Source organism: Pongo pygmaeus, chromosome 5 (genome assembly GCF_028885625.2).
Source record: "Pongo pygmaeus isolate AG05252 chromosome 5, NHGRI_mPonPyg2-v2.0_pri, whole genome shotgun sequence".
Classification (NCBI taxonomy): domain Eukaryota; kingdom Metazoa; phylum Chordata; class Mammalia; order Primates; family Hominidae; genus Pongo; species Pongo pygmaeus.
The window spans coordinates 116714771-116742087 of NC_072378.2; the positions used below are offsets into that span (position 1 = coordinate 116714771).

Sequence of the window (27317 nt, forward strand, 5' to 3'; positions counted from 1 at the left end):
CTTGTCTCACAGAACTATTCTGAAGATTAAACTAAGTAATATATGTAACATACTAAGAGTACCTAACAAAAGTAAGGACCCAATGCATATTAGCTTACAGCTATAAAATAAAACTGGTTTCCAAAACATAGATAAGAAAAACAAAATCCACAATGCAAAAACAAGACATTTTATTGAAATAATTTACCAAACAATGAAGTATGATAGGTATAATTAAGTTAACACAGGCATTTTAGAAATTAAATTATATGTTAAGATTTAGAGAATTCACAGATTCATAATTGTGTTAAGGAATTCAATATCTACATTTAGAAAACAAAGTATTGTTCTCAATCACTGAAATGCTTGATTCTTCAAGGAATCTTCTCGGCTGTAAAGACTTGAGAAGCTTGTCTCCTGGCCTTGAAAAGAAATTTTAAAAAACAATTTTAAGCTATAAGTCAATTAATTAGAATATGTGTTGTCATTCTAATATAAAAAATAAAATGTGGAATTTTTTTTCAAGATAATGAAAATTCCTAAAGAAAAATTGCAATCTCAAACTTATGAAATTAGGAATAAACATTTTTCCAGCCAAGGCATAAACAAAGAAAATTCCAGATAAAGACAAAACAGTATGAAATAGAAAATGTAACTTTTTTATGGAATAATGAGTCAAAAGTAAAATGCTAGCTCAAAGTCAGAGAGAGATGAATAAAAACAGAGAGAAGGCTAGAGGAAGACAGGGCTGTGCATAGAGAAACTTCATAAACATTATGCATATCCCTCATTATAGTCTTAAAAATGTCACTTCAAAAAAATTTTCAATGTTTGTGCTATTTTCACAACCTGAGTTCCAAATCAAGACATATCAAACCAAGCTAAATTAAAACTAAGTTAAATCAAGCTGAGAATACAAGGATGACACGATGGAAAATTTAAGAATATAGTGGGGTAACTTTAAAACTGCATATCATAATGTGAAAAAGAATTAAGGAACATGGCTATTGCATAAATTTGTATTTACTATTTAACTGAACTGTATTAGGTGATATTGTCTAAAATAAATCCTTTCACCTAAACAATTGCTCCAACATCTAGAACAGAGTCTGAAATTAGTAGACACTCAAAACATATCTATGGCAGAAATGTCTTATGGTAATTATAAGACTCTAGTGGCCAAGATTAAAAAAAAAAGTTTGAAAACCAATCATTCTCTTTCTATAATAGTTGCATGATTATTAAAAGATCAGAACTAATCATAAGTAAAAATATGAAGAGCAAAACATAAAATGCAGTTATAAATATGTATATTTTGGGATATCATAAACTATCACATTTATTTTTAATCCTACAATTTAAAAAATTGTAGTTATTGCTTTGAAGAAATAGACTTTTAAAACCTGAGTTATAAAAGCTAATATGAAATAAAAGTGAAATCACTATTTTGTCCTTTAAATAAAGCTGCAGACTTCTACCTGATGATCTGCAAAACACTTGGCACATTAATATTGGCTGAATTCCTACAGTATAAAGTACATTAAAAAGGACAGAATAACTATAAGAAACAGATGCTAAAAAAAAGTTATATTAAATTAGTAAGATTAAATTTTTTTCACTTTTCAAAATGTAATATCTTTTCAAAAAGAAATGTGAAATTGTTCATACAAAAGCTCAGCAAACATGACTGAGGTTTTGTATCCTTACAGAAGAGGCAATATAGGGCTCCAGATGCAAACTGCCTAAATTGGAATCCTGACTCTCTATTTAGCAGTTGTGCTAACTTAGGAATACAATTTCTCTCTGCCTCAGCATCCTCTTTTATAAAATGGAGATTAATAATGGTGTCTATAGGGCTGTTGTGTGGATTAAATTAGTTAACATATGTAATGTGCTTAGGATAGGATAGCCCATAGTACAGAATAAGCATTAGACAAGTGTTATTTCAATCTATTATAATTAAATCTTATTATATTTATTATTATTATTCCTTTTCTACCTGGCAGTGTTATACATTGTTAGCCAAGTTACGATTCTTACAGTTAAAGCACAGCTACTGTCCATGACTCAGAAAACTAGAACATCAAATGCAAAGTGCAGAAAGCACATTTTTAGTATTTTAACCCCACAAACAACTCCATTTCCAAAACCAGAAAGTAAGAGCCAACTAAAATGTTCAGCAAGACTCCACAGTAATACTTAACCACACCTATGCTCTCGAATGTGTACACTGGTGAGCAAGTGTCTTGGTATTTTACAATAATTGAAACAAACCTAACTTTATCTAGACAAATTAATGATAGGGTTAAAAAAATTAATGTGGCTGGGCACGGTGGCTCATGCCTGTAATCCCAGCACTTTGGGAGGCCAAGGTGGGTGGATCACCAGAAGTTGGGAGTTCAACATCAGCCTGGCTAACATGGTGAAACCCCATCTGTACTAAATACACAAAATTAGCTGGGCGTGGTGGCACATGCCTGTAATCCCAGCTACTTGGGAGACTGAGGCAGGAGAATCACTTGAACTGGGGAGGGAGGCAGAGGTTGCAGTGGGCTGGGGTCAAGCCACTGCACTCCAGCCTGGGTGACAGAGTGAGAATCGGTCTCCCAAAAAAAAAAAAAAAAAAAAAAATCCTTGCCTTTATATCCCATGTTATGAGGCTGAAAAGATTACTCTAGCTCTATTATTTCAAAAACTTACAGTCCTTTCCCCCATGATCCCATTATTCTCCATAACTGTTTGTCTCTAGCCTTCAGTCTCTTTTCTCTTTAGAGGGAAATAAATCAATGTGAAGTTTTTGGAGCTTTTTAATTTAGGGCTTACACATTTTCTAGACTTGATGTGCTATCATATAGCTTCAGTTCACACCAAGTGGAAATTTTTCAATTCCTAGGAATTTTTCTATAATATTACGTCCCTCCCTGATGGTGTAGTAGCTAGGATTCAATTCCTAGGAATTTTTCTGTAATATTGTGCTCATCACTTAACTGCAAGGAATAAAGATAAGAGGAAAGTCTAATGAAGTTAAATTCTAGAAATGTGAATATCCAATAAGCCCAAGTGCATAAAATAGAGCCTTAGGAGTCACAAGAATCATATTTTAATAAACCATAATTATAAGACCAATATGAGTTAGGTCTCCTTGGATTAAGTTAGGTTTTCTTACTATATGTTTCCATTATTCATTGCTCACCTGACATTAAAAATTAAACATTACAAAATTAAACAGTTTTATGAAGCTCTAAGTATAAAAAGTCATTAAAGTACCATTTCAAATATAAATATGTTCATTCCAGAAATTAAAAACATATAAAACCAAATGGCTTTTCCAACTTAATGAAACAGAATAAGGTGCTAAGGAATACAAAGTTGGGAGTTCAACATCAGCCTGGCTAACGTGGTGAAACCCCATCTCTACTAAATATACAAAATTAGCTGGGCGTGGTGGCACACGCCTGTAATCCCAACACTTTGGGAGGCTGAGGTGGGCAGATCGCTTGAGCCTAGGAGTTTGAGACCAGCCTAGGCACCATGGTGAAACCCTGTCTCTACAAAAAATACAAAAATTAGCCAGGTGTGGTGGCATGTGCCTGTAGTCCCAGCTACTCGGGAGGCTGAGATAGGAGGATCACTTGAGCCTGGGAGGTCAAGGCTGTAGTGACTCATGATCGTATGCCACTGCACTCAGGCCTGGTCAACAGAGTGAGATCCTGTCTCCAAAAAAAAAAAGAATAGAAAAAGAAGAAAAAAGTGAAAACACTGATTTTAAACTAAAAGTTTTAAACTTTTAAGTTCATCTCATTCAAACTTCACATATAAATATTTAGATACTTACAACTTTCTCCTCTGGAGAAAGAGCACCCTCTACTGCCAATATCTGGTATTGCTTATGTTTTAAATTTCCCACAGATTTCCGAAGTTGCTTGAGACTGCTAGCCTCTATGTCTTGCCTTAATAATTTCTGCATTTCTCGAGAAGGACATCCAGGATCAAATATTAGTAAGCATAATGTTCGGTTTTTTTTCTCTTCAATTCCAATAACAGTTCGACTGTGACCTATCAAAAGATTTTTTTTAAGTTATACGTATGTCACATCTATTTACAGTTATACAAATAGTCTCTGTATATATGTTGTGCGAGCATATGTGTGTTTAGAATATAAATACAGTCAGACTCTGACACATATGTATCTGAGTTCTCCTAAGACATAAGAGTTTAGTTCTACTTCAGTTTTTTCATTTAACTTTAGTTTTCTAAAGGCTTCATTACAAAAAAAAACATTTTTATTCTGTCAAATATTTTACTTTTCCTTTCCCAATCCCTTGATCCTTCTTATTCAAATTATCTCAAATGAAAGAACAAAAACTGTTCTAGAACAAAACTCTCATGATTCCAAAAGGTAAACAAAAGTAAACCTATAAATGCTAGAATATCAGTGGAGGGAGCTTTATCTCTTATAGTTTATATTCCTAAACAGTGAAATTCCTAACATTTACTTCTGTTTATTCCTGTCAATCCAAACCATCATTCATAATTTACCAAGTATCTATGTGCCAGGTACTACTCCAAGCACGAAGGTATGTAACAGCAAACAAACAGACAAACGTGCCTGTGTTCTTGGAACTTATATTCTAATAGGAAGAGATACTCTATAAATGAGGTAAATAAGTGAAGAAAATGCCAATGGTGGGATGTTGGGATGAGTTGTATGTTTTTTTGAGACAGCCTCACTCCGCCGCCCGGGCTGGAGTGCAGTGGCAGAATCATGGCTCACTATAGCCCCCAACTCCAAGGCTCAAGTGATCTTCCCACCTTAGCCTCCTGAGTAGCTAGGACCACAGGCATGTGCCACCACACCTGGCTAATTTTCTTATGTTTTTGTAGAGACAGGGTCTCACTATGTCACTCAGGCTGGTCTCAAACTGCTGGGCTCAAGCAATCCTCCTGCTTTGGCCTCTGAAAGTGCTAGGATTACAGGCATGAGTCACCATGCCTGGCCTTGAGTTCTACGTTTAAGGTAAGGTAAGGTCAGGGAAGGCCTCACTCAAGTGACATGTGGGTAAAGACCCAAGAAAGTAAGGGATGAACAATGAAGGACAAGTGAACCAAACACAGAAAACAACAAGTGCAAAAGGTCCTGAAGATGTCAGGAATATCAATCTTAATTACCCAACAAAGTATTGTAGAAATATCAATCTTAATTACCTAAGAAAGTATTGTACTGTCAAAGAAGCTCTGAAAAATTAGACAGATTAATGTCATAATACTCCCTGCTATTATCAGACCAGCCTGGCCAACATGGTGAAACCCCGTTTCTACTAAAAGTACAAAAATTAGCCAGGTATGGTGGCAGGCGCCTGAAATCCCAGCTACTCAGGAGGCTGAGGCAGCAGAATCACTTGAACCTGGAAGGTGGAGGTTGCAGTGAGCCAAGATTGTGCCACTGTACTCCAGCCTGAGCAACAGAGCAAGACTCTGTCTAAAAAAACAAACAAACAAAAAACCTTAACCTGTCCGAAAGCAACAATTTGTTATCTTATAAACAACATTGTCAAGTATGAGTTATATTAATACTAACCTTGATGCTGAAGATAGATAGGAGGTTTAGATGTACACACTACCTTTGGATTCCCTTCCCCCTCTGAATAATAGTTCAATATCCATTCGAATAAGCGAGGGTGTGTACCCAAAGGACCAGTTGATTTGTGAAAATCAACAATATGACACCTATTAAAAATTGACAAAATGCATATTTAAAGGGCATTTAAAAATACTTTCATCGATGGAGTTATCAAATACAACAAATTCTTAGTTTAGAACTGTTTCTAGCCATTACTTTCCTATAAAAGAAGAAAAGTAAATATAAATTTTTATTACTTATCTAAAAAACTCCTTTTTGTGGGGGATAATTATTTAACAATTCTCCCTATTTAACTATTTAACTATTCCTCTAACTAGCTAACTATTTAAATAACTTTATAATAAGTCTGCTGACTAACCTAAAGGTTACAAACATTTTCTGATATATAAAATCTCCATGAATAGTAAATAATGACCATACTTGATTTTTAAAAAGTCATCTACACATAATTTTTTCACAGCTTTTATTCTAGTTTCTAACCCTGATGATCAGAAGCTGATTTCTGATTTTAATTCCTCAGTAGTCATTTGTATATATCAAATAGATCCTAAATACTTTTCCTGTCGGTCTCTCAAATCTCTATAACAGAAAATACTTGTAAAGATCATAGAAAAATGTGTGTGTACCCACATCTATACATCTATCTCCTATTTGCCACCAGACCACCGTGGTATTCTTCCTTCAAGAGGAAGTCACCCTTGAATAAACATTTTTTTAACCAGAAACACTGTTTATACTACTCAACAACTGTTTTTAAAAGGTCGGGTACAACTAAAAGCATTTGATAGCTTTATCATCACTTTAAACTACAGCACAGATATCCTGTCCTTGTTTCTCTTGGCAATAAAATCTCTAAAACATCCGAATTGCTAACCGCAGCCTCAGCAAATTTAGTGCTGGTAACTTACAGTTGGTTACTGGGTTTTAAGTGCTCAGATAAACTTCTGGATAAACCATTTAAAAAGAATGTTTTGGGGTTAGCAGTTTGCATATTTACATTTAGAATACTAATTAAACAGTACCCTACAGAGTATAATTCATATAGAGAGCAACAGAAAGACAGTAAATAACTACTAAACACATTCAGGATATATTAATAAAAAAGCTTTCTAAATTATTTAAGGTACCAAGAAAGAAGCTGGACAAAAATTACAGCTGGGTGCAGTGGCTCACACCTGTGATCCCAGTACTTTGAGAGGCCAAGGCGGGTGGATTGCTTGAGCCTAGGAGTTCAAGACCAGCCTGGACAACATGGCAAAACCCCATCTCTACTAAAAATGCAGAAAAAAAAAAAAAATAGCCCGGCGTGGTGGCACATGTCTGTAATCCCAGCTACTCAGGAGGCAGAGGCACAAGAATCGCTTAAGCCTGGGAGGCAGGGGTTGCAGTGAGCCAAGATCGTGCCACTGCACTCCGGTCTGGGTGACAGACTGGAGACAGACTGTCTCAAAAAAAAAAAAAAAAAAGAAAAAGAAAAAAAAATTACTTTAAAACTCAAAACATGATAGAGTATATATAATCTCAAAGTGTGAACAGATTGGCAAAAAGAAAAAGGAGAAAAGCAGAAATAAATTTAGAGGGCATTAAAATAGTTCTTTAATTCAAGAAAGTTATTATACATACACACAATATTAGTTTTTCTATGTTAATGAAAGAAATACTTTTACCTCTGAATCTAATCAATGTGGTAAAAAGAATGTGATACACTGGTTAAATAACTTAGAAACAAACATAAAAGAAAATATAAAGCCATAAAGCTTAAGGCAAACGTTCCATTAAACATGATCACAGACATCTATCTCTATTTCCTCTTAAAAACCCAATGACATAATACTGAAGGAGAAAATGATTTAAACACCCAAGGACAAAGAGAATGGGAATAGACAGGAAAAGAGCTCACACCTTCAGAAAATGGAAAGCACCACAGAGAACATATAAAAGTAAATAAAAGAAAATGGAGACCGTATGTTTCAAAATCAGAGAGAGGCTGAAAGCTTAGAAGCACAAGGTTTGAGAACAGTGAGGCTAAAAATATGAGATTAATTAAAAGTTTGCTTAGAAGGCAAATCACACCTTAACTCTCCCCTCCACTAATGTAGGAACTCTAGGTAGGAGAGTGAACTCTTCTCTGGATAACTTCTGGGAAAAGATCTCTCTATATAATGATATTTGAGAGTTCCTCAACCAAATAGTAACCTTCCGCCTTCCACTTAAGACTTTTAAATGAAGTCTGCTAATCTGCAAGCTCTATGCAGTCCTACAGCACTTCTAATCAGCTTTTTAATGTTTCATTCTTCACTCTCTGAATGGACAACTAAGGATTTCCAAAAGTTAAAAGAAAACCTTCAAAATAGAAAAGACTAAAACAAACAGATATGAAAAAATATTAATATGGAACAAACAAAATGCAGGCAATAGAAAGAAAACATTGGAAGAAATTTTGCAACAATAAAGAAAATGATACTATGAAATTACCCCTTAACATAATGGGTAAAATAAAAATTTCAATACAGTAATTGGGAGGTAAAGTTGAGTAAATCTAGAAAATAAAAGAAAAAGCAAAGATTTTTAAAAAAGAGACATGATAAACTTAGAAGGTAAAGAAGTTCAGGCTGGGCACAGTGGCTCAAGCCTGTAATCCTAGCACTTTGGGAAGCCGAGGCGGGTGGATCACCTGAGGTCAACAGTTCGAGACCAGCCTGGCCAACATGGTGAAACCTCGTCTCCACTAAAAATACAAAAATTAGCCAGGCGTGGTAGCGGGAGCCTGTAATCCCAGCTACTCGGGAGGCTGAGGCAGGAGAATCGCTTGAACCCAGGAGGCGGAGCTTGCAGTGAGCCAAGATCATGCCACTGCACTCCAGCCTGGGCAACACAGCAAAAACTCCGTCTCAAAAAAAAAAAAAAAAAAAAAAAAAAGATTAGTTCAGTGGCCAACTATCAATAGTTCCACAAATAAAACAGACAGATTATAATTATCAAACAACAATAGTTAACCTCTGAAGTCATGCTGTGTGCCAGTCACAGTTCTAAGTACTTTATTATCCCATTTAATTGTCTAACTATTATTAATACCTTCTTTTATCAATAGTAGACCTAAGTATAGACAAGTTCATTCATTCAGCTATTAGGTAGGAAAGCTATGAATCAAGGTTAGGCAGTCTCACTCCAAAGTTCAAGCTCTTACCTACTATCCTAGATGGAACTAAGATCTTAGACAACTCACAATTCCAGATTCAAAGAGAAAAACAAATGCCCAACACAATGAATCAAAGCCCTACACCCCATGGTGAAATTTCATAATATGGTGAAATTATGATGGGCTAAGAGACGGTTGGAATAACTTCCACAGAAAATAAATAGGTTATACATCTTAAAAATGAGACTCCACAAACACACAAAAAAAACAGTGAAGAAATGCTACATGATAATAGCTGCAGATCTAGAAGGCAAAAAGTCCAGATTGGAGCAAAGAGGACAGAAGGCTCAAGAAGGATGTGTCCGAGAATAAGGAGAGCCTCAGATTACATGACAGGTAGAGTGCAAAAACTTGAGGCCATGATGTAGTCACATATTATAGTAAAAGAGAAAAGGAAACACAATTATTAACTCAAGAAAAAATTATAAATGATTTTAGAAAACAAAATCAGCAACAAGCAATATTTACACAATTGTATAATAAAATCTGACTTTATAAAATGATGTAAACTCTGATTTTAATAAAAACTGAGATTTAATCATATTAGAAGGATTGAAGGTAAACAGGTATAAGACATTAAAACAGACAATATCTGAAACTCATAAACCAAGAAACAGCTATGAAAGCATATCATTTAAAAACAATGGAAGTGACAGTTGCCTCTGAGAGACAGAACTTGAGGGTAGAGAAGAGCACAAGATAGTGAATAGGTTACTGGTTTTCATTGCTACTTAATTCAGTGCTACTTAATTTTATTTTTAAACTATCTCTTTGATAAAAAATAAAATTTTAAAAAACAAAGCTCCCCGATAAGGAAATAACATTTATTTAGGTTTTAAGGTACATACTTTACCCTGAGGGAGGTCAGGAGTATATATACTTCACATGCTCCAATCCAGGCCTTTGTTCCCTGTAACCTGTTATTAAGTTGAGAGGCCCCCTGAGGATCAAAACCTTCCTTCCATGCATCTTCAATCATAGATTGAATTTTTGGAATGCAAGGAATCGACATACCTAAAATTACACAAGCAAACATGTTACATGACCGTTAATAAAGTACTGAATAACATTTAGCAGTGTATCATGTACTAGGGGAACTTTACGGTTTTTAAGACAGTTATTCCTGACGTCTATCATTTTCTCTTCCTCTAACCAGAATTCAGGTTTCTTATATAAATATCCGCTAATTGTTAAAGCTATTAATTGAGTATGCTATATCATTCTGTATCATATGTATTTTATCAGATGACAAGTTCAGAGTACTAGATTTCACATACCTTTTAAGCAATCATCATAAGCATCATTTTGTAATAATGATGAAAGTAGCATTTGGAAATTTCTGTAACCACAACCCCAACCTTTGTCGCCTAAAGATGAATGAAAGTGATCCACCACTGAAGAAAGCCACACCCGCCTCACATCTGTGGCAGCATTCTGATAATACCTATGAAGTGCTTCAATAATTCCTAAAGTAGAAAAGAGATTCAAAAGCAGTCGTTATCACCTTTATATGGCTATCTCATACATTTCTACTATCAACCTCTCCTTCACGCTCCATACCTAAATCCTGTCAATTCCATCTTCTTCACCTTCTTATTGCTATAACCTTAGTTTGTGTCCTTGCTTGTTACTACAATCCAAGTTTCCTAACACTAGCATATTATTTATTACAGTTAATTGAAATTTTCTGCATCTGCAGGTCCCAGCACATAAAGTACAACTGTTGAATGAATGTTCTTCTTGTGTCTCCATTTTATTGTATAGACTACTGGAGATCACTCAGTCTTAATCAATTTGCTCCCAATCAAAAAATATTAATAGCTCCCTATTACCAATAGTTTTTTTTGTAATTTAAGATTTTATTTTGCAGATTATTTTGCAATTTTCGAAGCATGAGAATACACAAATGTTTTCATTTAAAAACTCTTGACTTCATGAATAATAAACATATCTCATACTCCAATATGCTAAATTTCAACCCTTTAGTAACATATTCCATTTTGCTATTTGGGGAGATGAATTAATTTGTTTGAGACAATGAAGACAACTTTTCTTAAGGCAGAACAATAGGTTCAGGAATCTTATTAACAACCTTATAAACCTAATTAGAATAGTTCTAATCTATGTTATATGAAGTCCACAGAAAGCTATCCACTGTCTTACCTTTACTTCACACTACTCTTCTTGCTGTAATTTTGGCTGTGGCCTAACTGAACACGTTAAACATAATTTGGCCCATTGAGTTTTAATTCAATTTAATTTTTTAAATTAAATTAAATTTTCAAATTCGTATTTGCTAAGTACTTTTTATACACCTGGCACTATCTAAATGCTAAGTACAAAAAGATAAGTATGATAATATCCTTTAAAATGTCATCAACCCCAACTATAACAAGTGCTATAATATGGAAAAACAAGGTGTTAGGACAAGGGACATCTGACTCAGCCCCTTTCCTGCTTTTAGTATATTCTCCTTATGTTTCAAAATTATACATCCTTCACATGCTACTGTCTTCATAGACCCTTTTTTTGATTCTAAACCTATTTTTGTGTCCCCAAGGTACCAGCCACATTCAGTCACAGAATACTATAGTTCTTTGTGTATATTTACATACTCTGCAGACTCTGTGAAGCCTATGGGTAGGGAGATCTTATTATACGCCCCATAACTTTCTCATAGCATGTGGCACCAAAGACAATAACTAAATCCTTTTTCCTTGAATGAAGGGTTTCCTATAAGAAAATGGGTTTTTGTCTTTAAGACAATAAAAGATCAATAAATAAAAACAATTAGTTGTAGCTGTGCCTTGCACCATGAAAAGGAGAAATACCTATTACTATAACCACTTCCAAAGAACTTAGAAAGACTTGAATTCAAGAAAAACAACAATTAAAATAGTATATAACTGAGTACTAAATGTTGTAGCATGGAATGAATGGGTAGGAATTCAGAGAAAGAAAGCTAAATGTAGATTTTAATATCATAGACTTTGATGAAGAGATCAAGATTTGAGGTAGCCCTTTAAGAATGAGGTGGAGTGGGGGACAGAAAAAATAGAAAGGAAAGTAATAAACATTCTAGTATATTTTAGTATATATGTTACATATCAGATGGAGTGCCACACTGTCTTAGCAACATCATACAACTGCTTTAGGGGGAAATTTCCTTATACTTTTTATTCCTTAGCACCTAAATCTCTTTAGATATTTTCCACAGTAAATTTATCTTCAGTTAAATTATATTCTGTTGTTAAAATTATAACAAGATTGCAGTATATAAGTGAAGACTCTTTAAATGATAGCTGCTTCAATTAACACTTGCATAATTAATGAAAAATAAAAATCTCTGCCACTAAATCACTTCTGTATTACAGGGCAGTGTGCTTTTTTACAGATATATTTAATATTTTCTTCCTGTATCCTAACGAATCATATCACACATCTGAAGGATGCTTTATGCCATAGTGAGAACTTTTTTACATGGAGACCTCTGAACAAATATAAAGGCAGCCTTTAGAAACAGACTCATGGATATATGAAAATCTATAATATATGGTATTACAAATAGGTGGAGAAAATACAGATTCAATAAATGGTAGTGAAATAAATAAGCGTAATATGTACTTGCTATAAGGACTGTTATAAACAAGGAGAAAATAGTCAGATTCCTATCTTCTCTCTCCTCCCTCCAACATACCCATACAAATAAATTCTGGGTGGATTTAAAATCAAAATACGAAATGCAAAATATAAATATTTGAAGAAAACATAAAGGTATATATTTGTGATCTTAAAGATGGGGGAGTTACTTAAGACACAAATAATAAATAGAAAGATTAAGAACTTTGATTATATTCAAATTCAAAACTTCTGTCTAATTAAAGGCACTATATATAACATTTAAACACAAACCATAGGCCCGAAAAAGATATTTGCATCTCATATAGCTAATGAAAGAATAGGGTTCTGAATACTTAATGGACTCCTATAAATCAATAAGAACAAACAACTCAATAGAGGATAGAGAAAGGAAGAGAACAGGTAATTCGTTCAAGAGAAAACTAACTCAGGAGTAATCCAGGAAATGCAAATTAAAACATGTATCATCTCATAACCTGTTAAATAGCAAAAATTTAAAAGTGTCACCATACAATGTGTGAAATACACTGGTGTGAATGTAGATTACAAGCACTTTGGAAAACAATTCTATAATAACCTTAACAAAGTTGAAGATTTGCATGCCCTTTAACTTAGCATTCCAGTTCTGGATGCAATACTAGAGAAACTCCTGAAGTAGACATGTTTATAAATTATAAGAGTAGAAAACTGGAAACAATCTAAATGTTTATCAAAATGAAAACAAGATAAGTTAGCTATAATTCATACAAGGAAATACTACACAGCAGCTAAAATGAATGAAGTAGAACTGTAAGAACCAATATATTTGAGCAAAACAATTTATAGAATACATGTTGTATCCCATTTATATATAAACACATGCAAAATATTTTATGGAAATGTACATAGATGGTAAGAGTACTAAAGCATGTATGAGACTGATAAATATCAAACTTGGGATAATAGTTTTCTTGTGGGGAGGGCAAATTAGAATTAGAAAAAGGGTACATAAAAGGGCTTTGAATACTTATCAAAGGTGTTGAAGCTTTAAAAACTTTTAAGTAAATATGGCAAAACATTAAGATTCAAAAAATCTGGGTGGGCAGTAACAAAGTTGTTTCCATAAAAAGTCTGTTAATATACTAATATATACAAAGAAAAAAAATTTTAATACTCGTCAGAAAAAAGCCCTATTATGGGGCAAGGAAGATTTGATTAGGAATAACCAGCTGTGCAGCCTTGCTTTGGCAAAGTCACTGTAACTTCTCTAAGCAACAGTGACCTCATTTGGAATATATAACAGTACAGGAGAGGATGTTTTGAGTTAAATGATACAATGTATATAGAGTTGTTAGTGTCTAAAAATGTACAAACAATAAAATAGCCAATAGCCGTTTGTGGCTATCGAGAATTTGAAATGTGGCTGCCCAATTGAGTTGTGCTGTGAAGTAGAAAATACACAATGAATTTTGAAGAATGTACAAAGAATGTAAAATGTCTCAGTAATAGTTTTAATATTGATTACATGTTGAAATAATAATATCATGGATACACTGGTTTAAACTATTAAAATTAACTTCACCTGTTCCTTTTCAGTTTTTTTTGTTTTTTCTGTTTTTTTGAGACGGAGTTTCGCTCTTGTTGCCCAGGCTAGAGTGCAATGGCATGATCTCGGCTCACCGCAACCTCCGCCTCCCAGGTTCAAGTGATTCTCCTGCCTCAGCCTCCCTAGTAGCTGGGATTACAGGCATGTGCCACTGCGCCCAGCTAATTTTGTATTTTTTTTTTAGTAGAGATGGGGTTTCTCCATGTTGATCAGGCTAGTCTTGAACTCCCGACCTCAGGTGATCTGCCTGTCTCAGCCTCCCAAAGTGCTGGGATTACAGGCATGAGCCACTGCGCCTGGCCTCCTTTTCACTTTTGTTAATGTGGAGCCAGGAAATTTAATATTATATATGTGGCTCACATTATATTTCTCTTAGCACTGTCTAGAGCATAGCTTTTTAAATGTCAAGTAACACAATATAAAAGTAAATTTTTAAGTGAATTATTTACTGTAAAAATAATTCAGAAGTTTTAAAACGATACATTTTTAAAAAAATATTTGTGCACAGATTATGAAAATTAAGCAAAATTAAAATGATTCTGATTATTACTTCAGTGGTATAAGCAATATTAAAACAATGACTCTGATGTTTAAATACTCACCGGAAGTTTTTGTTTTTCCATCATCAATACCAAGAGCTAATGATTCCATCATATCAGCTTTTCTCCTATGAAATTCAGATGGAGGCATTCTTCCCCTATTTACTTCTATCTCCATATTTTGTAGTTGTTGTTGTTTGTATCCTCCAGAATTATCTAAACCATATTGTCTCTATTGAACATAAAAATAAATGACTTAATTTTTACATCCCTGTAACTCTATGAGGATGGAAACTTACTAAAATTTTATTTGGAAACATGCTGAAACATTCTGGTTTATAGACTTTATACAAGTTAACTTAAAGATTTTTACAAAAATAATAACACACACACACACACACACACAAAATTATTGACTTAATAAGCAACCACTTCTTTATAATCAATCTCCAGGGCAAGAAACTTGCTTTTCCTGTAGTAGGGAAAGCAGAGGATCCTGTCTTTCTACCTCAGGTATTGGGAGAGGCAGAAGAGTTCTGAATGCATTGCTGACTTTTTCAAGGAAACTTGTCAGTCCTTATTATTTGGTTCCCAGTCTAGTCCACAAAGGCCTACTTAATCCGTAATTCATTTAGTCAGTCATTTACACAGTAAATGAACTATGTTTTGTACACTGGACTGAGAATCTCAAATAGTATGTATAAAACTACAGAAAAATTGTCTATGGAAAAGTTTTCACAGAAACTTTTGTACAGAAAAATTTTCTGAGATCTAAACAACTAACTTGCAAAGTTACATAACCTCCTTAAATATTGGAAACTTTTTGTATTGGTCATGTTTTAAATTACATAAGGCATAAAAGTCTTAAGAAAAGCCAATTTTCTTTCCTATTTTGCAAGTATTGTGAGTCACCAGTGAGAAAAAAATCCTACATTAGGTCTTCCAAAGCACATTCTAAGCAACAATATCCATGTGAGATGTCTGAGAAAAAAAGAGAGGTCAAACAAGTCTGGGAAAATTGTGATATGTACATGCACATTAGTATATTAAAGGCTTTGAGAAGTCCCAAAGTATACAAACCTGTTTAATTGAACACTTTCAAACCTATTCAATTGTAAACCCTTTTTATTTATGCACTATTCTATCATCACTAAAAAAAGAACATATAAAAACTATAAGCAATAGGCCAGGCATGGTGGCTCATGCCTGTAATCCCAGCACTTTGGGAGGCCAAGGCAGGCGGATCACCTGAGGTTAGGAGTTCAAGACCAGCTTGGCCAACATGGTGAAACCCTGTCTCTACTAATAATACAAAAAAATGAGCCAGGCATGGTGGTGCACACCTGTAATCCCAGCTACTTGGGAGGCTGAGGCAGGAGAATCACTTGACCCTAGAAGGCGGAGGTTGCAGTGAACCGAGATTGCACCAGTGCATTCCAGCCTGGGCGACAAGAGCGAAACTCTGTCTCAAACAAACAAACAACAACAAATCTATGAGCATTATTAGCACAGATAACACTACAGTCTACAAATTAGGACTGAAAAAAGGAAAAACAGACATTAAAATTTTAAATGCATTAAAAATATAACAGATGCTACCAGTTTAGTCCAACAGGTAAAACCACCCACCTAAGATAAATGAAGCCTCAAATATCATTAAAAAAAAGCATTTTCCCATAAAATAGTTCTAAATGTTTGAAATTGCAATCTGTAAAATAATTTAAGACTCAGGAGACATTAATTCTAAGTATAAATTTCGCTTCCAAGCATCTATACAAACACTTAAATTCTGAGTCTTGGTTTCCTAATTTGTCCCATCAACTTACACAGGTTTGAATGCAAGCTTTATCACTAATTAGCTGCCTGACACTGAGCAAGTTACTTAACCATTCTCTGTCTCCATTTCTTCATCTGAAAAAAAAAGGGGGCGTGGGAGGGCCTAAAGTAACTTCTTCATGAATATGCTGTAAAGATTTTGAGATACTATATGTGAAGTGATTACCCCTGTGCCTGACTAGAATGAATATTTATAAATGGTGGCTGTTATGAACATGTATAAATTTTTTTTGAATAATAACAAGGAAAAAATAAAATAACACTGGAAAGCACATTTGAAAAATAACTTCACCACATCAAAATATGGTAATTGTTATTAATCTTTGTACCTGCAGCTTCTGAAATTCTTCTATTTCTTGTCTTGATTCTTCAGATCTCCTCTTTCTGTCTTCTTCTTGCTGAAGCTGGTGAGCCAATTGTAGATCACCAGAACACTGGACTCTATCCATGCCTGTTAGGTATTTTTAATGTTCAGAATAAAGTAACTATTGCAATCAAAGATTATTTATTATTTAATATATGTTTTTAAAATAGAGTAAATGCTCTTATTTGCCATTTATTTATGACTGTGATGATATGGAACTGAGTACAAATTTAGCAAAACTTAGAACTGCTTTGGTAAGGAATAACCTCCATCTAAATGACAACTAACAGTCACTGTTTTTTGTTTTTTGGTTTTTGAGATGGAGTTTCACTCTTATTGCCCAGGCTGGAGTACAATGGTGCGATCTCAGCTCACTGCAACCTCTGCCTGCCGGGTTCAAGTGATTCTCCTGCTTCAGCCTCCCGAGTAGCTGGGATTACAGGTGCCTGCCACCATGCCCAGCTAATTTTTGTATTTTTAGTACAGACGGGGTTTCGCCATGTTGGTCAGGCTGGTCTCAAACTCCTAACCTCAGGTGATCCACCAGCCTCGGCCTCCCAAAGTGCTGAGATTACAGACGTGAGCTACCATGCCCAGCCTCACTAAGTGTTTAAGCTGTGACAAGCACTTTTCATTAATTATATCATTTGATCTTTATAACAATCTTATGAAGTAGGTATTATTATTTACTGAGGAAACTAGAATTTTAAAAGGTTAAGTAACATCCTTCATTGATACTCCTTAACATAACTAAGGCAGATTGATTTTTCAAAGAAATACTAGGGGAGAAAAAGAAAATAATAGAGAGCATAAAAATACACATTTACAGAGTACAGGTGTTAGATAATAATTTAATTACAGTTTGGCCCCCAAAAATGGTAAAACTTTGCAACATCTCACCCTGCATCTTCTCTACTCAGTGTCCCCTAGATCCATTTGTCAGTGGCTTCTGGCCACTATCTTGTCTCCTTAACCCCATGACCTGATGGTTTAATTATATCACTGACTATTCTTCCTTTCCTTTCAAAGTTCTCAGCTGCTGCTACATCTTCCTATTTGGTCACCCTTTCATTCTTGGGGATATACAAGTCACAATCAATGTTTAGTGTCCCCTGAGGTTATCTACAGTGATTTACTTAGACCATATCTTTTTCTTATTACCCACTATAGGTTTACAGTGTAATATATGTGCTCATACAAAGCCTATCATAAATAAGAGTAAGAATTATCAGACATTCAGAAACCACCAGAGCAGAGAACTTTTCCATCTTTGCTCCAATAATCTCATATTTGGGTTAGGGTGAGTGAGCAGTAACATTGTCCATGAACACTGATACTGGTACTAGGATCATTGATACTGGACACTAAAGACCTCTGCCTTAACAGAAGCTATCTACGTACCTTAAAAAACTGAAATAAGGTGGTAAAACACAATTGGTTTCTCTTGGGATCTACTTTTTATTTTCGTTCAGTGGGCTTCTAACATTCATATAAGATTTTTCCACTTCTAAGATACCATAATGATTATTTAAACAATGCCACTATTAAAAAAACATAGGGGAGAAAGGAAAACTTTTATAGAATCACAATAAAACCAATAAGTCATTTAGAAGCTGTTCAAGCAGCTCAAGATGCACTGAAAGATGTTTCGGTTATATAGCTCACATTCATTTGTAAAATTTTATGTGCCATATGGCAGTTTTCTAGTTCAACAATTTTCGCTGACCAAATACAATATTCAGATACTTCTAGCTGCTAAAGAAATGGCCTCAACTTGTAAATAAAACACTTTTAAAGGAAAAGATGTATTTTAAAATATTTTTTCCATATCACAAATCTAAAAATTAGGTATGTGTCCTAGGAAGTAGAAATTAAATGATAGTTTTATCTTTAAACATATAAACATACCTTGCTGAAAGCTGTTTTCTTCCAAATGCAAGTCAACATGTTCCTGAAGAATATGGTAATTTGTACATATGAGCCCACACATAGGACAATCATAGAGTGGTTGATCACAGTCTGTATTAGAGATATAATTAAGTTGTTTTTATTTTTTTTAATTTTAATTTTTTTTCTTTTTTTTTTTTTTTGAGACAGGGTCTTCTCGCTCTGTTGCCTAGGCTGGAGTGCTGGAGTGCAGTGGCACCATCACGGCTCACTGCAGCAATCCTCCCATCTCAGCCTCCCAAGTAGATGGGGCTAAAGGCATGTGCCACCACGCCCAGCTAATTTTTTTTTTTTTTTAGAGATGAGGTCTCACTGTGTTGTCCAGGCTGGTCTCAAACTCCTGGACTCAAGTGATCCTTCTGCCTCAGCATCCCAAAGTGCTGGGATTACAGGCATGAGCACCATGCCCAGCCAAGTTGGTTTTATTTTTATAACTTTTAGATTTTTTCACCCCATGTCAAAGACTGTCTACCACCTATTAACCTTATATAAGTAAAAGCTCTTTGTAGTGGATTTAAAAGCTATTTTTCTACTTCTAGGGTCGAGATAGAAGGCTGAGCATAGCACAAACCTCTCACACCACTCCAAAAAATAGGAAATATTAATAATAAATATTCAGATCTGTAGTCAAAACAAGAGAAGCAGAAAGGAAAACCAAAGTGGTAAGTAGGGCCCAGTCTGGATATGGATTTTTAGGGCTAAATTCTCAGCACCCAACAGAGTGGTAAGGTGCTGAACTTAAACATCCAGCATAAAGCTGGGAACTGGGGTAATACTGTCTACACAGGAGCAGGAGATTAAAGAGCTGCATCTATCACACAGCAGTGCAGGCAGACAGGTCTAGCTTGCCAAAAACAGAAGTGTTTCCTCTATAAGACCAAGACCTAGCAGATAAGGGACATAGAAGAGGGACCCAGGATTGTGCATATACACAGAGTGAAAAGCATAGAGCAGTCTGTATATGTAAGGCCTGGTCTGAAAGCAGAGACTGTGAACAGCCAGGGTGAAGGAACCATGAAACTGCTTCACAGGGAAGGGATCATATAAAACTCCCATAACAGATGAACACTAAAATTTGAATTGCTAAACTCATTGGGGGCTGCAATGCCAAGAAAAACAGCTCAGAAATCTACAAACTGAAAAAGTTACCTGTGAAGAAATGGAGCCACAGTAATCCATAATAAACTGTAAAATAAGTATGTTCAAAATGCTCACTGAAATAAAGGAGGGAACTGAATCTTCGAAATCAGGACAGAAAGTTACTATGCAAAAATAGAAAGATGAAAGAAATGAAAATATTAAGATATAATCATTGGAATAAAAAATTCAATGGCAAAGCTCAAGAGAAAATGAAGCATTAAGAAGTACTCAGAAAATATTTCCAAAAGCACCACTAAGAAATAATGGCATGCAGCTTCCATAAGTAATGCTGGGGGATATAAGAGAAGTCTTTCGGCCAGTTCTCTACCATAAAATGCCTTAGAACCAGAGCCAATGCCAAGGAGGCCTTTGCTTATCGCTTTGATCATCACACTACTGCAAGCCAATCCCTCCGTCCCTTCTAGTTTTAAGTGATAACCAACCTTCCTCAACATTAGACCACACTACACCTCATATCCCAGTATACATTTTTTACCACCAGAATCTAAACTAAGCCTCAGAGGTTAGCCATCATCGTCCAATGGAGTCATCTAGGGCTGATGTAACCACCAACACTGTTCTGTCAATGAATCCAATCTAATTGTTCAGTGGCAGTGTCTTAACAATCTTTAAATATCTCAAGGACATCCGCTAATCTGACCCAAGCTATTACCCCTCCTACTCTCCCAATACCTACCACAACGCCCTCCAGAAATACCATCTGTCGTCAGTCAGCTTCTCTATACACAAAATCTTTCTCTGGATATTCACTTCACCTTTTTGACTTAACTAAAATCTGGTTGGTTCATGACACCCCATTTTCTCTACAGCCCCCTAACACAGAGGCAACTTTTCTTTCACAATTCAGGGCCCTAGAAGTAGAAGAGGCATCCCCTTTGCTCCCTTTCATCACTGTGAAACCTGTTTTAAGCCCAATTTTTGTAATAATTCATGTCACCATAATATAGCATCATCTACCGTTCTTAGTGCCTAATATTTTCTAAGTCTTAGACACTCCTCTCTTTACTAAAAATTTTAACACCTGGATCAAAACCTTCTTTTCCTAGCTCCTATACTATGATCATTCTTAGCAACTTCAATATCCACAGAAATAGTTCTATGCTTTCATTTCCAACAATCTTTTCCTTTACCCTAATTTACCAACCGAATGACAAAAATTATACCCTTAATTTGTTATCACTAATAAGTGAACCACCTCTGAAATCTCAATTTCAAATATCACTCCCAAACACCTACCCTTCTACCTCACTTCTTTTAATTCTACCACTCTAAAAAGTGTTTGACCTAACTAAAACCTCCTATATAGAATATACAAACCCTATTTTTTTGTCATTCATTACCACCCTCATGTTTTTCTTTACTTTCCAGCCCAGATTCCACGTATCTTCTCTGTATGATAATCATTCCCTAAAAAACACCTGCAAATCCACCTGTTCCATTTATTATAACTGAACATTGGTTAAACTAGCTTTATCTATTTCACTTCTGTACTTCTAATGACAACAGGTCTTTTTTAAACGCAACTGAACATTCAGACTCCTAAGACTACCATAATTCACCAGTTTACTGGTCCTGAGAAACTTACAGGAAACATTGTGTCAGCAAAGGATTGTCAGGCATTTTTCATCAATACACTTGTTTTTTTCCTTGCAGCAGTCCATAAATTTTCATTATTAGCAGATAATAAAATGAGCTACTTAGAATACTCAAGGGAATTAATGTAGAATTATTAAAATTCATTAACAGGCCAGACGCAGTGGCTCACACCTGCAATCCTAACGCTTTGGGAAGCTGAGGAAGGAAGACTGCTTGAGCACAGGAGTTCAAGACCAGCCTGAGTAACATAGCAGGACCTCATTTCTACTAAACATTAAAAAAAAATTAGCTGGGCGTGGTGGTGCAGGCCTGTAGTCCCAGCCCCTTGGGAGGCTGAGGCAGGAGAACCACTTGAGCCCAGGAGATCAAGGCTGCAGTGAGCCATGATCATGCCACTGAACTCCAGCCTGGGTGACACAGTAAGACCTTGTCTCAAAAAATATAAAATAATATTAGTAATAGTTGAATAAGACTAGATACCTCAACTATCTATAAAAATTGATAGTGTTTCTATAAAACTGCACAAGTTTCTTAGATGAGAGGGAAAAAAATCTAATTTACAAAAGCAACAGAAACTACAAACTATACAGAAATAAAGCTAATACAAATGTGCAATGAAAAAACAACACAAGCCCGGGTGCAGTGGCTTACGCCTGTAATTCCAGCATTTTGGGGGGCCAAGGTAGGTGGATCACCTGAGGTTAAGAGTTCCAGACCAGCCTGGCCAACATGGCAAAACCCTGTCTCTACTAAAAGTACAAAAATTAACTGGGCCTGGTGGTGGGCGCCGGTAATCCCAGCTACTCGGGAGGCTGAGACAGGAGAACTGCTTGAACCTGGGAGGCAGAGGTTGCAGTGAACAGAGATCGTGCCATTGCACTCCAGCCTGGGTGACAGGGCGAAACTCCATCAAAAAAAAAAAAAAAAAAAAAAAAACCACAAAATTGTATTAAAGGATACAAAAGATGACCTGAATTAATGGGGAGATGTACTTTGATCTAATTTAAAACAAAATGACAACAGAGTTTTTATGAAACTTGATAATATGGCTTTAAAACTCAAAAGAAAGAATGAGAAGGTCTAAGGTGATGAAAATGAAGAACGAGGGAAAAACTGTCCTATCTGATGTTGATGACATTTTACAAAATAGCTACTAAAGTGGTGGTGTAATAAGGGAACAAAAGCCACATAGATAAATACAGCAGAAGTAAGAGACCAGAAACTGGCCCACACAGATATGAAAGACAGAAACCATACTATGAATCAGAGATGTATCTGGTTTCTGTACAGGGAAAAACTAAAAATTAGATCTCAAGTTCACAAAACACACACATGTACACACGTACAGACACACACACACACACAATCCAGAAAAAATTTTAAAAAGTGAAAATATAAAACATTAAAATTTTTAGAATATACGAGAATACCTTTTTGAATTCAGAGTAAAGAATACTTTTTTAGACAATACATAGAAAACAAAAATAAAATTCAAATACTGCACAAAATTCAAGGATAAGCAACATCTTATGGAATACAGCTGAAGGATTAGTATTGAAAATATATTTTAAAAGCAACTGAAACAAACTCAAAAAAAATTTGACAATATACAGTTGAAAAATCCATGTAACTCAAGTGTACAAAAAATGTAATATGCAGTTCATAATAGAGTAAATTAAAATAACTATACAAAAAAGATATTGATTTCATAATCAGAGAAATGCATTAAAAAAGAATGTAGACACTGACTTCATACCTTTTACAAAAATTAATTCAAATGGATCATAGATCTAAATGTAAAATGCAAAACTATCAAACTTCTAGAAGTTGGCAAAGAGTTTTTAGACACAACACCAAAGCATGATCCATGAAAGAAGAAATTGTCAACTTGCACTTCGTTAAAATTAAAAACTTCTACTTCATGAAAGACACTGTTAAAAGAATGAAAAGACAAGCCACAGACTAAGAGAAAATATTTGCAAAATACACATCCAAAAAAGAACTTGTATCCAAAATACAGAAAAATTTTTTTTTTTTTTGGAGACAGGGTCTTACTCAGTCACCCAGAGTGGAGTGCAGTAGTGTGATCACGGCTCACTGCAGCCTCCACTTCCCAGGCTCAGGTGATCCTCCTATTTCAGCCTCCCAAATAGCTGGGGCTACAGACGCAAGCCACTAGGCCTGGCTAGTTTTTTTTTTTTTGAAGAGACGAGCTTTTGCCACATTGCCCAGGATGGTCTCGAACTCCTAGGCTCAAGGGATCTGCCCACCTCGGCCTCCCAACTTGCTGGGATTACAGGCATGAGCCACGACACTTGGCTCTACAAATTCTTAAAGTTCAACAATAAGAAAAAGACATAAAAGATCCTAAATGTGTACACACCAACAAGAGTCTCAAAATACATGAAACAAAACCTGACAGAGCTGAAAGGAAAAATAGATAAATTTACAATTATAATCAGAGATTTCAACAACCCCTTCTCAAAAATTGATAGAACTACTTGACAGTATTACTATAGAAAACAAGCAAGGATATAAATAATCTGAACACAAACAACAGGATCTAGTGACATACATATAACGTTCCACCCAACAAAGCAGAATACACTTTTTTTCCCAAGTATCCACAGAACATGACCAAGATAGATTGTGTCTTGAGCCACAAAACAGGCCTCAACAAATTTAAAAGAACTGATATCACAGAGAGTTTGTCCTCTAATCATAACAGAATAATGGAGTCAAAATGGAACTCAATGCAAAGTCAGAGAGTACAGGACAGTCCAGATGCTATTGGGTTAGTGACAATAAAAAGAATACCCTCTGGAAACTAGACAGAAAGTTCCAAAACTACTCTCAATGTAGCTGAAACATTTTATATCTGCATCAAAATTCTTTTCCATAATGTACTTTTATATTTCAATAATAGCAAATGAAAAATGTTATAGACATAAAATGGATTTCAAAACACATCTGTAGTAAGCTGACTTACAAACCAACTTTTAGAACACCACATATTAAATTGAGGCTGTAAACCCGTAATAATTTATAATGAAATGAAAACTTTACCTTCCAATGGAATGTCTAAAAGATTGGCATGCTTTGTTTTCACATGAGTTTCCATATCTTCACTGTGCTCCTCTATTTTTCCACAGAAGGGACATTCGGGAGGACTGTATGTTGTTTCATAAATAGATCCTTTTACTTCGGTCAGGCCGGACTGTTTTTCCCTACTTTTCAGGAATTTTCTAGATTCACTTAAGTTCTCTGAATAGAAGCCTTCATGTTTTAAAGTACTATCTTTAGTCAGGTTTTGAGCTGAATTTTTTGGATGATTAGATGCACAACCTGAAAGAATACTTGAATTAACTTCCATTCCACACTGTAGGGTGTTGTCTTTCTTGTTATCTGAAGTGCCATATTGTACTGTATTTATCCTCTCAAAGTTTCTTTCAAGTGTATTCTGCTCAAAATGAGCTGTTTCGATATGAAAACACATTTCATCATAATTCACACCTGACAACTTGCAAAATGGACATATAATTTCACTTTCCATGTGAACAATTAGGTGAGCTTTCATGTCTGGTTCTGAGGTTACTGTTTCACCACAAATATCACAGGAAAGCATGGTATGACAAGTAGCTAGAAAAGAACATAACATTAGGTTTCAAAGATTTGAAGAAAAAATGTGTTTCATAAAATGATTTGAGACAATTACTTGGTCTTTAACGCTGGATTATTTTCATGAAGAAGTTTTCAATGTACTTACTGTTCCTCAAATACAAAAACTTATTTATAAATATCAACCAAAATTTCAAGTTTATTTTTTTTTTTAAAAAGGCAATAATAATGAAAACAAGTAATTTTAAAAATAAAATATTTCAAAAAATGTCTCTGGCCCAAGGTGGAGAAAAAATAACGTTTAAAAAATTGTCCAGGTAAGATAAATCAGGTAAGAAAAAAATGAAGAGAAGAAACCTATTTATCAACTGATATATCTAAATACTGAATACTGAAGCTGATTATATTGAGGAGGTAAATAAACACATCTTAAAAGTAGAGTTTAACACTGTAAACTTAGAGTCTTACATGTATCAAGTGCTATTATTATAATTTAAGTACTATTATTATCGCTCTACACATAAAGAAATTCTGGCTCAGACAGGTCACCACAAGCAGAAAAAGGTGGAAGCCAAAATGCCAACCCCGTCATGCTCCACAACCTGTACTCTCAGCCCCAAGAATAAAAGCAGAAGTGGTATAGTACAAAAAAGCACTTATTCCAGAGTCAAGAGAACTAGGTAATAATTTCAGATTCATCATTTTGGGTAAGGTATCTCACCGCTCTGAGGTTCAGTCAAAGACTACTGTAAAATCCAAAGGTAGTTATTTTTGGATTTTATGGACAAATAAAGTACTGACTACTGACATAAAAGTGTTAAAAAATAATTTTAAAAAAAGCAATCACTTCGCCACCACCTTCCTACTACAGGTCAACGTTCAGCTAAAGACTATTTAAAATCAAACAGGAAAAGAAAAGTAATGACACTATCACTTCATTTAAATAAATTTACCTTTAAAATACCTCCCTACATTGTCCTTATTTTTTTCATTTCTCTCCAGACAAATGGATACAGTCTCTGATTTTAGAAGGCTGTTCTCCCGAGCCCCCAATGGGATTAATGTCACACCCGGAGTTTCTTCTCTTCTGGTGGCTGGGACACGGTCAGACACATAATGATGAACTTGGACATGGACTCAGATTAAGCGGGTAAGCGACAAGAGGGTACCCAAGTGCCTCAGAGAAAGCGAGTGAGAGGCAAGAAGGACCCAGTGCCAAGCGAGGCACGTGGTGGGTGAGGTCAGAATGCCGCAAGGCCGAGTCTCCCAAACGTTCCGCGCCAAAGGCACAAGCCAGGCACACGAAACTAGCAGGCACTAACTGGGTCAAAGCCTTGGGCCTGGGGAATGAGGGAGGGGACAATCAATTCTTACCGGCCCAGAGGCCAGCAGCTGCCACACTGAGCTCCGCTAGGCTTCCCCTTTGGGCCTCGCTGGCAGAGGAGTGCGTGCGCGGCGTCCAATACCTCTCCTGGCCTGATGACTGAGGCCAGGCCTTCCCAATACGCAGAGTTTCACAGTTAACCGAGGAAAGAATTAAGAACTTCCAACCTTGGCCCTCAGTACCTCATTCAAAAGCACTTCCTTACTCCCACGGAAAAGAAGGAATCCCAGAATGCGCCGCTCCACGCCGGTCTGTATGCAGTGCATTCTGGGAGATGTAGTCGGTTTTTGGGGGGGTTTTTTTTTGTTTGTTTTTGTTTTTTTTTTTTTTTTGAGACGGAGTCTCGCTCTGCTGCCCAGGCTGGAGGGCAGTGCGCGATCTCGGCTCACTGCAAGCTCCGCCTCCCGGGTTCACGCCATTCTCCTGCCTCAGCCTCCCGAGTAGCTGGGACTATAGGCGCCCGCCACCATACCTGGCTAATTTTTTGTATTTTTAGTAGAGACGGGGTTTCACCGTGTTAGCCAGGATGGTCTCGATCTCCTGAGAGATGTAGTCATTTTTGCATTCCTCCCATTTCCGAGTTTTTCCTTCTCCCATCGAGTTTCCTGCTCCTGATTTGCTAGGAGAGAAAACCGGGCTCGGAGGTCATTCAGACTTAATCTGAATGAGTTCACAGGGCAGGTCCTGGGGCAAATAGTAGTCTACAAACTCCCTGTAGGGCCTGCTGAGTAGCACTCTATTTTAGTATCAATAAAGGGTTTATAATGCTGCTAGGTATCAAGCTCCCAGCTATGCACTGAAGGTAGAGGATACCAGGTTCTTTCCTCAA

General features: G+C 35.7%; 1 protein-coding gene across 12 annotated transcripts; it reads right to left on the minus strand.

The window, feature by feature from the left end:
* Positions 1 to 153: 153 nt before the first annotated feature.
* ZUP1 (zinc finger containing ubiquitin peptidase 1) lies at positions 154 to 26870 on the minus strand. Of its 12 annotated transcripts, none has more exons than XM_054491797.2 (11): positions 26479 to 26708; positions 26058 to 26198; positions 24553 to 25125; positions 18691 to 18801; positions 16748 to 16869; positions 14646 to 14814; positions 10097 to 10285; positions 9668 to 9833; positions 5558 to 5706; positions 3815 to 4035; positions 154 to 401 (listed from the first exon to the last, which is right to left on the minus strand). In XM_054491797.2, the coding sequence occupies exons 3-11, from the start codon at positions 25109 to 25111 to the stop codon at positions 354 to 356; spliced, it is 1734 nt and encodes a 577-aa protein (XP_054347772.1). In that variant the 5' UTR covers positions 25112 to 25125; positions 26058 to 26198; positions 26479 to 26708; the 3' UTR covers positions 154 to 353. The 12 variants fall into 12 exon arrangements, with proteins under 12 accessions (XP_054347772.1, XP_054347776.1, XP_054347773.1 ...); XM_054491801.2 differs by having other exon boundaries at positions 24553 to 24831; positions 26479 to 26689; XM_054491798.2 differs by lacking the exon at positions 26058 to 26198 and having other exon boundaries at positions 26671 to 26870.
* Positions 26871 to 27317: the final 447 nt, after the last annotated feature.